This window comes from Littorina saxatilis, linkage group LG10 (assembly GCF_037325665.1).
Source record: "Littorina saxatilis isolate snail1 linkage group LG10, US_GU_Lsax_2.0, whole genome shotgun sequence".
In the NCBI taxonomy this organism is placed as follows: Eukaryota; Metazoa; Mollusca; class Gastropoda; order Littorinimorpha; family Littorinidae; genus Littorina; species Littorina saxatilis.
This window is the reverse complement of record NC_090254.1, coordinates 44759354-44773024: the sequence shown is the minus strand read 5'-3', so window position 1 is coordinate 44773024 and position 13671 is coordinate 44759354. Positions and strand designations below refer to the sequence as shown.

Genomic DNA, 13671 nt, shown 5'->3' with positions numbered 1-13671 from the left:
GCTAAAAAAAATTGTATCTTGTCTTGTTCTTGTTGTTTGTTCTTGTTTTTAAATGTTTTTCCTTTTATCGATGTATTTCGGACAATGATCAATACTTACCCGACAGGTCTACTTTCTTCCAAGGTGAGAACGCTCGCATGTCAACTTTCAGATGCTTGAGGTCGGCGTTCAAGTACAACTCAAACGTTCGATCCGTGTCTGAACCAGGTGTGCTGAACGAGAGGTGAGCACTGGCACCATTTTTCGTCTGCACATATATCAAGAGTGTACTTTTTTCAGCTCCACGCTCAAAATATCATAATTCAAAACTTAATGTGTACATTATTTTTATATCCAAATATTCACTTAACCATTGATTTACCCTTGACCAATCATTCACATATGACTCGTAAATTCAGAATTTAAACAACAAGAAAGGTAAGTATGTATATGGAAAGCTTATATCTTAGGCAAAACAAAACATTGAAGAGAACATGGACCTTTTGTTCGATTATGCATTTTGATCGTGTCTTTGTGTTATTAGAAATGCAATGTGGTGCCAAAAGAAAATTGTCCATGTTTATGTAAAATGTAATGTACATTTAAGGAGTTTTTAATTTTTTTTATCTTATCTTCTTTGATCTCATCTTATCTGTCGGTCCTTAAAGTGGACACAGTCTTCTTCTGCGTTCATTGGCTGAGGGAATCTGCCACGTACATACTTGTTTGTTGCTTTTTGTTTTGTTTTGTTTTCAAATTCAGTCTGAAGATCTAATTGTATGTGCAAGAACGTATTTTCAAGGTGTACTGTCGGTATATGAAGAGTTCATGTAAGTTAACTTGAATAGACAAACTCCGGAAATAACTGACAAATTTGAATTGATTATGAAAGAGTGATTACTTTTGGGGGTTTTTAGGCACACTTTTCACATGTGCTTGTCCACGTGTTTCAGACAGGAATGACTGGCCTAGAATGTATCGTGAGAAAGTTTTCCACAATACAAATAAGAGTATTCACTTTTCACAACCCATTCAAACCCAACAGAGTTATTTCCGAACATCCTATTTTTGTTGCAGTAATACAGTATTACATGCTTGGAAAGAGACTCTGTTGTCAATCATTCAAGAACAAGGCGGCGCAGTAAAAATCGTCCCTATGTTGCACTTGAAAACTAAGACATTACTTTGTTTTGTGAGAAATAAGAAGAATAGCCGTTGTGAAAACTGACTGACCATTGACTGTCTGGCCAACACTCTGTACTGTGTCAGACTGTCTCTCTTGTGCAGCACAACACTCAGGGAGGATTGTTGGGAAATCAGATCGTACATCAAGGCAGATGACGTAGAATCCGGAAGTTGAATTGCGCCGCAGAGATCAAGGCCAAACAGTGTGACCCCTCTACTTCCGGTACAAGCCGTCAGGTCACGACGACTTTCTGAGGTCAGGGTCACAGGATATTCTTTGTTTCTGTGTACAAAACTGATGTCTGTTCTGAAAATAAAAACACACACAAACACGCACATAAAACTATATTTTGTGAACAATGTCAAAAGAAAAACTGGAGAGTTGAAACATATCAAGCAATGATGAAGTACAAACTACTGTTTAGAAAGTTTTGTTGTTGTTTTGTTGTTGTTGTTGTTGTTCTTGTGGGGAGGGGGGCGTCGTTATTAGTATTTCTGTATCTTTTCATTTATCGTTGCTGTTCATTTTTCCCATTCTAGAGTAGCACAGGATCATTCATACGTGTTACAATAATATTTGACATGAACGTATCATTTTTCTACATGTTTACGTCTGCCTATTGCCTATTTATATGTCCTGAATTTCTGAGAAAAAAACTATTATATGATAATTATATGTATGTATCATCCTACCAAACCCATAAACAAAACAGAAGATATCCAAACATTATCTACTGACAAAAACAACCAATAATGTAATCCCCTGACGGTTAGATATAAACAATACTCACCTTGCTTCAAACATGGTCATTTTATCTTTCGGTACATCCAACTGCATGTCAAACAGTTTTCCACGATCAAGCTGCACACGGCCCTTGAGCACAGTGCTGCTGTATAACGTTCCGGTCATGCGCAACGCGGTTCGAGTCACAATGGCGTCCATGGTCATAGTTCCGGTAATCTTCAGGGCAGCGCTGAATCATTGAAAGGAATTAGGGATGAGCAAAGTCAGTCGCTATTTGATTGGCACGTTACACTTCAAGACTCAAGAATCAGGATTTAATTTTCCTTATCCAAATTAAGGACATCTGCTTTGCGGTGTCGGATAGTTTACAACAGAAAATGCATTGGCTAATAACAAAGAATTGTAGAGAGAAATTAGATCAAACTATACTATATGTATGAATCATAAGCTATTCAATGTAGCTGATAATGAAGGTGTTCTCTTCTTCATAACAATACTCTCTCTCTCTCTATCTCTCTCGCTCTCTCTCTCTCTCTCTCTCTCTCTCTCTCTCTCTCTCTCTCTCTCTCTCTATCTCTCTCTCTAGCTATCTCTCTCTCGCCAGACACACGCACACACACAAGCCCACACACATACACACACGCACGCTCAAGCACACATTCACATCTCTAATTCATATTTCTCACACTTACCTTGGCTGAATCACACCATCGACATGAAGCACTCTTGGCCTTGAAAAAGCTCGAGCAAGGTCTAGTTTACCTGAGACGTTAAGCTGAGCGGTCACCGTACTGTTGACCGCTACAGTCAAGGGCAAACCACACGATGTCGGTACCGTTACTCGTTGGTCAAGCAGTACCTGATAGAATAAAGCAATTAACATACGGTGAGCTTGACATTCTATACCATTTGTGACCCTCCACCACGAAATTAGTCGCATGTCACCTTTGCATGATTTTCATATTTGAACATTTCCATAAATAGTTTTTTATGCTCTATCCAGTGGTGAAAACCGTTTTAGAAAAGAGCAAAAACTGTCTCTCTCTCTCTCTCTCACAAACACACACCCACACATACACACAACACACACACACACACACACACACACACACACACACACACACACACACACACACACACACAATTGTGATGTTTCTTGTAATGTTCACGTTTTATTGCATTAAACTCTGTTTTATTCTCTTCAATTCTATTATTTTCACGTATGTATCCCCTTCACCACAGACACTAAACCATTGAAATAAATTCATTGATAATTCACAACCCATTGTCCAGCAGGTTGAGAACATTAAACCCTCTCACCAGGCTTTGTGAGTAGGAAGCTGCGCCTTTCGTCGATATTTTGGCCAGAAAATCTTTGACATCAAAGAACTTCCCTGCGGTCATCTGCTTGAGAAGGCTTCCGCTTCCGGTCAGTTGATGGAACGTCACTTCATTGCCAAGAATTCGAGCAAATATGGAACTGTTCAAGCTGTCAAGATTTTCCTGTCTCTGAAAGGGAAAGATTTATAAGAAGAATTCAAAGAAAAACCAAACTGAGTTGCTGCGTTCAGCTTTGAACTAAGTAGGCATTCACTGAAGCGAAACTGTAACTTTCATATTTTACAAATGTCGCGTATTTCAAGTCATAGACACAATGACACATTTCTGAAACTCAACAAAATGGTCACTTGCGGTTCCAGACTTAACAACAACAAAAAGGTGTAAATACTGTTCTAAGTATCAGTCCAAATATTCGTCCAAACAAAAAATAGTCAAAACGAATCGCTGCCAAATGTCTCTTAGGGATTTGATTAAATGCATATCCATGATTATGTTCATACAAATAAGCAACAGTACAAAAAGGAGCATCTTATTTCAACAACTAACGAAGCAAAAGCTTACCTTTTTGGGTCCGATGGACGGTCTTTTCCTCCCAAACAGCGGTAGAAGGGCGTGCTCCACGAAGAATTCGAGACCCTCACCTCTGACCCCAACCTCAGCAAGGTCAAGGTTCTTCCCAAGGAAGTTCAGAACGAGGTTTGTCGTGAGAGATCGGGGAACCCACGACACAGATGAGGCAGATGAGGCCCAGATGAGGTTGGTGTTGAATCCAAGGCGATCTGATGAAATGTTACCTTAAAAAGATAAATAACGAAAATTCATCAATTAAGAAATACACACGTTGTGTGTGTTATTTTCATCATGAACGTGCTTTTTATTTTATTTATCAAATTGATTTCTTTTCCAAGAAGCAACATCAAAAGGTAAGTGTCTGATAAACAAAGGGAGGTAAGTGCTCGAAATGCACAGAGCGCATGCACAACAGTGTAGGTGAGAGTGACACGGAACCAAACCCCTGGCACCTGAGGAGTACCAATCATTGAAATGAACTAAGACTTTCATGCTCAAATCCAAAGGTAAGTGATCACTCGCCATCATCATTCGATTGCTTGCTGTCTTGTTCGTTTACTTTCAAGACCGATAATGGGAAGTTCTAGTGAATTTGTTTGCGTGGCTAACGGGATGAGCACACACACCCCTACGTTTTATGATACCATGTTTCAGTCGACAAGAAATACTTGGTCATGAAAAACTGCTAACTAATGAATCGAATACGAAGATTACAAGTACCATACCAGCAACGTTCCTTGAGAGTAGCAACCGTCCAAGATCTTTCGATGCAAAATCCACGTTTCTCAACACTTCTTCAATGTTGTTTTTGAAAATGTTCTTATCTTTCATCAGATTTTGCAAATGAGTGAAAATAAAAGACAAGACTTGTGCGTCTGTTTCTACTGAGAGTACGCGCTGAAGTGTCCGGAAGTCTGACGTCACTGCGCATTGCATGATGGTCTGGTATGATGCTATTCTTAGCTCGCTTGGCTCGTTGGTGTCTTCAAAGATCAGTCTAGCTCTTTCCCTCTGTGAAAAAGAAAAGAAAAATGTAAGCCAAAAATTGTTAAATGGACCTTATATACGCTTCTCCAATTTAACTGATATGAGGTGTATAATTGAAGTAAGCAAATTCAAATTAAGCACACCCATAGAATAAATTAATTGAATATTTGTTTTGTTTCTTATGTATTTATAGAAAATGAAATACAACGTTGAATATGCAACTATAAAACTAATAAGCTCCTGTTTACACAACTTTCATCCCCTGCATAATAAAGCGACGTGAGTCCGAAGTAAAGCAAAATAAACGAAACAAGAACTTGCCATAGAAAACACGAATACACGCATGCAGGAAATAATCATTGTTTCAAAATTGAATAGCGCGATCCTATCGCTGCACACAGGGCTAGCAGGACAAATTACCTGGATAGAATTCCCCAAGAACAATGAGATATACAATAAACTAAACTCAATATAGTTGTCCACACTCACACTGGCATCGCAAGGCATACGCCTGAAAGCCTCAGCAGCGGCGACACGAATGTTAAGTGGATTGTTCTCCCTCTTGAGACAGTTCTCCAGCACTTCCGTCATCCGGGTCACGTGACCCGCGTTGCCAATGGCACGCAGACCTAGCAACACCTGGAACGGGAAAAACAGCACACAATTATACAGAATACAGACCACGTGGCAACACCTGAAAAAAGAAAAATAAGTTACAACACACAACGATACAGAATACAGATTCCAGCTTAAAAACACATGAAAAGGGAAATTAACACTCAACCATAGAAAAAACGACTACTTGTATATATATAGCAACACATGAAAACGGGAAATAACACACCACGATACAAAACACGTACTAACAACACGTGAAAAGAGAAAATCGCACAACGATTCAGCATACAAACTTCCTAGCAACACCTGCACACACAAAAAATGATAAAACAATATAAAAAACGGACTTCCTAGCAACAACTTGAAAAGGGAAAAATAACACACAACGATATCACGAATGTTTCACTTATACCTTGCATTGGTGTGATGTCGTCTGGTATTGGTGAGGCAGCTTTATTGAAAGAAAGTTTCTGTTTGTGATAATGAAATGTCATACTATCTTTTGGGTTCGTTTTTTTGAAAGTGATTTTTGGTTTTATCAAGTTTACCTTTCTAGGCCTCTAACCTAAAAGGGACAAAGGAGCCATGAGCCATTACTGATTCACATAATTTGAAGGCAACTCGATTTGTTCGCTATTGCATCAGAGGATTTATTCGAGACAAGTAACCGTTGAATGCATGGTTAGGCTTGATACAAACGTGGTTAAGCTACGTAGATAAAGGGAAACAAGCGCTGCAATGTTGTAATCACTGAGTTCGAAGTTCTCTAGAAATGCATGTCTAAGGGAAACAACCCCAATAATGTTGTCAGGCCTGTGTAAGGGGAAAAGGGAAACAACCCCAATAATGGTGTCAGGCCGGTATAAGGGAAAGAACCGCTGTTGCCTGGTGCGGGATGTTTATAGACAGTTGCTTACCTTGGATTGGTGAACTGGGATTGGTTTGATTAGTTTGGAGACACAAACGTATGACGAATCGTTATGGTGGTATTTGTAGAAAAAATATATCGTTTACAAAAATGGTTATGTGCAATCTGCAACAAAAGCAAAGACGTTGCTAAGTAAGTTATTAGTTTGTTTGTTTGTTTGTTGTTTAGGTCGTTCATTCATTAGTTAGATAATTAACTATTCAGGGATTAGGTTAGTTACTTTGTTATTGTTTTGCTGACTCTTTGGCAAATAGTTAATGGTTCAAACACTTATAGAAAATGAATCATTGTTATTCATTTCTGCATTGTATTTTTTTTCTTCCGGATTTAATCCATAATCCTTCGTTCTGTTTGTTCATCTTACTGTACTTTATCCTATTTCATTTCAATTATTTTCTAGTCAGGATTTTTTTCCTCCGCTAACAAAGAAATGCATTAGTCCAATTGTGACCCTCCACCACGAAATGAGTCGCATATCACCTCGCGCGGTTCTGCTCTAGGCTTAATGTAAGTCCGGGGAGTGCCTGGTAACAGTGTGATGGTCACCTTTGTCACAGGCTTATAACTCAAACAGTTTTCGCTCTTTTCTAAAACGGTAATTTTAGGAAAATGTAAAAATATGAAAATCATGCAAAGGTGACATAGGACTCATTCCGTGGTGGAGGGTCACATTTTTGTATGGAAATGCAAAGCACAGCAGCACTGACCGTCTCAGCGTTGTTGTTGTTAGCGTAGCACTGGACCCCGATGACTCGTCTGAAATGTTGCATGATACGTTGGACGTCGGGGTTAGTGTTGCAGTCGTCGTGTTTTTCACAGTAGTTGTTCACCATGCTGGATACAGGCAGCATGGCGGAGTGTGCCAGAATCTCATGATCCAACAAGGTCTGCAACACATGAATTCAAAAAACGAAATGAGTTTTTGGATAGATGATATCACAGTCAATTCAGTTTTCCTGTTGGATGGTGTGTGTGTGTGTGTGTGTGTGTGTGTGTGTGTGTGTGTGTGTGTGTGTGTGTGTATGTGTGTGTGCGTGTGTGTGTTTGTGGGTGGGTGTTTGTGGGTGGGTGCGTGCGTGCGTGTGCGTGTGTGCGTGCGTGCGTGCGTGTGTGCGCCTTTTTTTTAACCTTTTTGTGGGCTTATTGGCTTCTTTCTAAACCGTTACAAATGGTTTTGTGTGTCTTAATTGATATTCTTGACTAGCCGTTCAAAGTTAACATAAATTTGAAAAACACATAATGTCATACATTGTACCCGGTAGTTATGCATCGGAAGTTTGTTTCAAGCAGATAGCAAATAGTATTGTTACTAATTTAAAAATGTATAATAAAATATTCCCGCTTATTGTCTTCGCTTTATTCATTCTGTCAAAATATTCATGTTTTTAGTATTGTTTGAGTCCTTACATTTGCAGCTTTCAACATGGGACTTGTGGTGTTGGGTAGAAACGCCAGAGTGGCGATCAGAGAGTGTGTGTTGAGTGACCCCTTCTTGTTGCTGTGACTGGTCAAAGCTTTGGTCAAGAGGCGAACCGTGGACTCTGTTCCCGCCATGGCGAGAGCGTCCAGAAAGAACTTTCTGAAATACATACGTTACAATGAGAGACATGAAACGAGACATTAGTGGGTATTATGAACAGAATAGTAAAATATGCAAAGAAAAGTTGTTTTGAACGAAAGTTAAAAAGCTTGTGATTGACTCCTGTTCAGGGGTTTTGTTAGCCAAGTAGAAATCGTAATATCAAGGTAAAGCAATAAGCCACCATAAGCCGTAGGCTTGTTGTTGGTTTTACCTTATGTCGATGTACATTTCCTGAACATGTAAAATATGAATAAATATTGTTTAAACCAAAGTAAAGCAATTGACATTGAGTTACAGTGCAAAGTACGCACAGAAAAGTTGTTCTAAACGAAAGGTCAATAAGCTTGTGATTGACTCCAGTTCAGGGTTTTGTGAGCAAATTAGAAATCTCGAAATTAATTAAATACCATTCTCATACATATTGGAAAGGACAAAGCAAAGTAATGACAGGAAAGGACAATACTTTATGTGCAACAGCACCAACTAGCGTCACATTTGCACAAGTTAGAATGGTGTTATTAGCAAGATCTAGATGTGGCACTTTTCAGCAAGTGTACGGGAACGTGTACGGGTAACGTCATCAAATCTAGTTTTTACGTCACGCGTTTACCAAGATCTGTAGTCTTGGCGGGAGCAAAACAACCTATGATTTGGAACATTGGAGAAAACAGTGAGTCACGTGTGACGCAATATCTACACGTAGCGTACATAGAGAATACTACATGGCTTGCTGTGTCGTACCAGATTTACACGAGTTGGTTTTTTTAAGTATTGATCTGCGAGCGAAAGCGAGATGTTCACTTTTTGAAAAAGCAACGAGTGTTAATCTGGTACGAAACAGCAAGCCATGTAGTATTCTGTTTATCCTACATACTGTACTTACGTGTATTTTACTGAAAATGTCCTGCTAAATTGAAGACGCTTGTTTTGGAACCTCGATCTCTTCTAAAGCCTCGTGCAATCTATTACGTCAAAGCAAAGAAACGTCACTCTGAAATTGTGGCGTGACGTGTTAGTTAGCGAGCGCAATTTTTTTTCTATAATGACGTTTGTCTCGGTGATTTTGGCATCATAAGCAGTGGAAAAAACAGGTCCCTGCCAGACTTGCTTGACATGACCTCATTTACATGATATACACACGTGTGATTTGAACGATTATTATCTCACGAGTGTCTCTCTCACGTTTGTAGGATGGAGGTCTTTGCTACACGTTCGATCATCTAGAACACTATGTTATGTCTGAACCAACCACAAACTCTGAGAAGGATTCATGACAGTCTACTACCCCCGTTCATTATCCAAACAGTTTGAAATATTCACACACAATAATCCCAGAGCAGTTATGTAAGTACACTGTCCTTAAATTTTGTTGAAAAAGAAGAACAAAGTAAACACCCCCAGAAAAATCAATGTATACCACTTTTGTGCAATAGAATGAACGGTTGTAGAAAAAAAATGTAACACTAACAACTCACTTCACACGAAGACTTTCAGAACAGATGGAGTTTCCAGACACTCTCTCGTACATCACTCGGAGACTCGGTGCGCTCAGTTTCCGAACATTCACGACGAGGTCGAAGAAGAGATCGGTAGTTTCCGGAAGGACCTCCGAATGCGTGCACAGCTGACGCAAAACCTCTCTCACTGCCCGAAGCGCGATCTCCGCTGCTGTCTCGTCTTCGTCTTTGGTTGCGTGGACAGGGCGGTATTCTAGTCCCACTCTCTTGTATACAGCTGAGGAAATTATAGAACAGAGATAAGTTCATGTTTACCATTCAGGAGAATACGGAACAATCGTCTGTTGTTTCGTGAATATTGTTGTTAATCCTACATACGTGAGAGAGACCACTCATGAGATAACAATATCGTTCAAACCACACGCAGTTCAATGTTTTTAAAATAATAACTCGTGTAATCTGGTACGACACAGTCTATTCTCTATATCCCAGTCCTAACTTTGTGTGTATCGTCTGTGGTTTTGAGTAAAGACTTGTATTCTAGTCCTAAAATCGTGAATACGGGGGGGGGGGGGGTGGGGGGGGAACAAAACCAACAGAGACAAATAAAGCGTGATGCCTACAAGTTTGCTGGATAAACGGTTTTGAGTTAGAGTCAGACATAATCATCACAAATATCCATAATTATACGGCTCATGCATGTGTAATGACTTCTTCGGAGAAGTTTGTGTACGAGGGCTGTTCCATTATTATTTAGAATCCAGGCTCCTGGCAATATGGCGTTGAATACAAAATAATGCAGTCAAATAATAGACTACCGTGAGGCTTGACACAAAAAAAGAAGTTCCCGAGATATATCGTTTTCATATGGTCGACTCGGGAAGATACTCACAGCGCAATGTATGAGATTGCGTCATGAAGCTCAAATTCACGATATTGGACCCATAACTGACAATTACTACAAAATAAGGGTTAAAAGGGGCCGATTTGCATGAAAGTGTGATGAAATGTTTTAGGGTGAACGCTCTTTGTAGAGCCGTGATGTAAAACTGGTACAGCAATTTCAAACCGGGTAGACGGAGCCTCGAAAATGATACCCACCCTGATCTACTCATTTCATCCGTTATCCTCGAAAACATTGGCGCTGTTGAACAGATAAAAAGAGATCACTTAATTATAATCAGGGAGATGCAATATGCCCTATGCATTAAAAGCTCTGCATTTGAAAAGATCTTGCACAAATATTCAATGGCCCCAAAGCGATTTGCGGGTTGGGTACCACATGAACTCAGTGACAGGAAAAAGAGGGGGAGGGCAGAGTGTTGCCTGACAATACTTGAAAAAATCAGCAATGGCGTGTCCAAATCAACATGGAATATCGTCAGTGGTGACGAAATCTGGGTTAATTAGTTCCACTCTGAAACCAAACAACTGTCGTCTGTTCGGGTGTTTAAACCAGGTGACCCAACCCCTGCCAAGTTCAAATAACAAGAAGCCCTAAAAAAATGTGTGCATCGTTCGTCGCTAGATCAAGGTATTTAAACACTGTGACTCTTGAAGACAAGCATACAGTCACGTCTGACTGCTATGTCAACCACTGATGGTCGAAAATATTCGAGGCTTGACACAAACACCGTCCAAACACAGGTATTCGAGGGCTTATGCTGTAACATGGCCACGCACCTGTGTATACTGCCTTTGCGACAACAGATTTCTTGGCACCAAAACATATGAATGAATGAATAAATCAATGAAGATTCCTATTCTGATCGACACAAGGGTGAATTTGGGGAATCTCATTGGATAGTCTCACGTAGCCCTATTTCGGCAATAATTCCATATATCTTCGGAAGTCGTTTGATATCGTTTATATTTACAACAACTAACTTACACGCCGTTAAATGTTCAGCCACGGAGATTACTTCAAATCCAGCAGACGGTCATACAATCGATGACATGGAATTCTACTTACCATTGTTTATCAACGCTATAAAGATGATTATAAATTACCCTCGTCTACACCGCGACACGGTGGCCTAGTGGTAAGGCGTCCGCCCAGTGAGCGGGGAGGTCGTGGGTTCAAACCCCGGCCGGGTCATACCTAAGACTTTAAAATTGGCAATCTAGTGGCTGCTCCGCCTGGCGTCTGGCATTATGGGGTTAGTGCTAGGACTGGTTGGTCCGGTGTCAGAATAATGTGACTGGGTGAGACATGAAGCCTGTGCTGCGACTTCTGTCTTGTGTGTGGCGCACGTTAAATGTCAAAGCAGCATCGCCCTGATATGGCCCTTCGTGGTGGACTGGGCGTTAAGCAAACAAACAAACAAACCCTTGTCAACAAACCCCCGTCTACGTTCTACGTATTTGCGACGAAACAGGACATATTAGTCAGATTTCTTTACTGGAACACAGCAACTTCTCCTTACGATAAAGAGTGTCGAGCGCAAAAGACGTCGCCGCTTTCCAGTCTGTGAGACACGCGTTTTTCAAAAAAGACTTTTGATCAGTCCAAATGTAGAAGCAAACAACGGCAAAATGACTGTAGCTTTTAGCTCTTCTTAGTTTTTAACTTGTTGGTGTTGTTCTTGTTGTGTTTTTTTCACAGCTGAAAAACCTCAAATGTGACGTTGTGTCGAGTAAGTATGCGGTATTGTTCGGCCGCGAGAGGGCAGCAGTGTTTATGCGCGAAAAAGATGCGCGAGGAAACGGCTCGTCTCCTAAATTTATCATCATAAAACAACCCCATCGAAGTTTTAAAAAAACAAAAGAATTCTGTACTCACTGATACAAGGACAGCACAATACAGTACCAACTTTCGCTTATGAAAGCTTCATCAGGATCACCATCGAAGCACAAACTTACCTTGTGCAAGTTTATAACCACATATCTAGGTCAGAATAGCAATATAAACGCTATCGTGTACGCAGTTTAAGCGAAAAGGTCCGACATTTTGACTCGAACAAGTATAATACACCTTGTCTTCGCCTCTCCGTAATATACTTGTTCTCGTCAAAATATCGGACCCTATCGTTACGCTGAAAACACCATATTTGTTAATGAACAGAAAAACAAACAAACAAACAAACACTTTACTCACGCGGAAAAAAGTTTCCCCTGTCTCGTTTCTCCAGAAACTTGATCCACTGAGACACCGTGGTTACAGAACCAGTCGTCTCCCCTGGCACAGGGCGAAAGTGACGTTGCTCTACACAGGTGGCGCCGATGAGTATTCCATTCCAGTCTATCGTCTGCTCGCATTCTTGATGTCCGGTTAAGCGAGATTTCAGAAATGTCTGCAATAAAACAAACGGTCAAGTTCAAACAACGACAGAGGAGCAGTAGAAGAACTAGTAACACAAAAAATCACGAAAAGAAATCCGACATGCTTCCCTTGCTAAATATCAGCTTTTTCCCTGCACTGAAATGAATTTGGTGCTGCTGCCGTGGCCATTATTTTTGCTATTCAACAACAAATCCGCCATGTCTTTTACTTTCTTGTATCGTTCACGCTGTTATGACGCAATGAGTATGTGTTATTGTGATGTCATTGTTTGCTTATTATGCTGAATCTGAGTTGTTGTTATGTGTAGAAGTAATGTATTGATATTGGTAATAGTGTCAAGCGCGGAGAGCATGAAATCAGTCTATGTTTCGCGCAATATAAGCTTTCATTATCATCATTCATGTCATTCTAATTCAATTCTAAGGAAAATGTTGTCTTCAAGTCTCAAAAAGGCCAAAGCATAAATGAATAAAGTAAAACAGAACAAACAGACAAATGTTATAAAGAAGATAGAAATGTTTGGGTCTTACGGAATCAGATGGCAGGCCATGCATCCCAGTGTATCCCAGAGTTCTTGAACAGTTGCGAATGTCACGTGACTTCCTGGCAGTCTTACTGAACCACCCCGTGCCTGTCATGTAATAGGTGACAGGACATTTTCCCAGCACATCCGTCTGAAACGATCCCAACAACGCGTAATGTCCTTCGTAATAATATGTGCAAATTCACGAGTAAAATACATATGGTGGTTTTGTTTTTTAATGCCTACGTACACATCTTCCAACGAGCACTTCAGTGATATTTGTGCATACACAATGTTATTACTGAACACAAAGGCAAAGAGAAAGACAAGCTGGCGATCAACAAAATAGACAAACGGGCGGACAAATAGACGGACGGACAGACAGACATACCAGCAGGTATTCAGACGCAAACACTAACCCTAACGCTGACCTTGACACACACCAATACACACACACGGAAGACAGACAGACA

The 13671-nt window shown here is 40.3% G+C and overlaps 1 protein-coding gene across 1 annotated transcript in view; it reads right to left on the bottom strand.

Moving 5' to 3' along the window:
- Positions 1-13671, bottom strand: part of LOC138977880 (uncharacterized) — a 74179-nt gene that overhangs the window by 17808 nt on the left and 42700 nt on the right. The window contains exons 6-15 of the mRNA XM_070350486.1: positions 9411-9669; positions 7761-7932; positions 7061-7240; positions 5317-5446; positions 3812-4044; positions 3230-3418; positions 2602-2768; positions 1956-2138; positions 1213-1471; positions 100-247 (exon numbers count right to left, since the gene is read on the bottom strand). Of these exons, the coding sequence (XP_070206587.1) occupies positions 100-247; positions 1213-1471; positions 1956-2138; positions 2602-2768; positions 3230-3418; positions 3812-4044; positions 5317-5446; positions 7061-7240; positions 7761-7932; positions 9411-9669 (1920 nt within the window). The remainder of the gene's footprint in view (positions 1-99; positions 248-1212; positions 1472-1955; positions 2139-2601; positions 2769-3229; positions 3419-3811; positions 4045-5316; positions 5447-7060; positions 7241-7760; positions 7933-9410; positions 9670-13671) is intronic.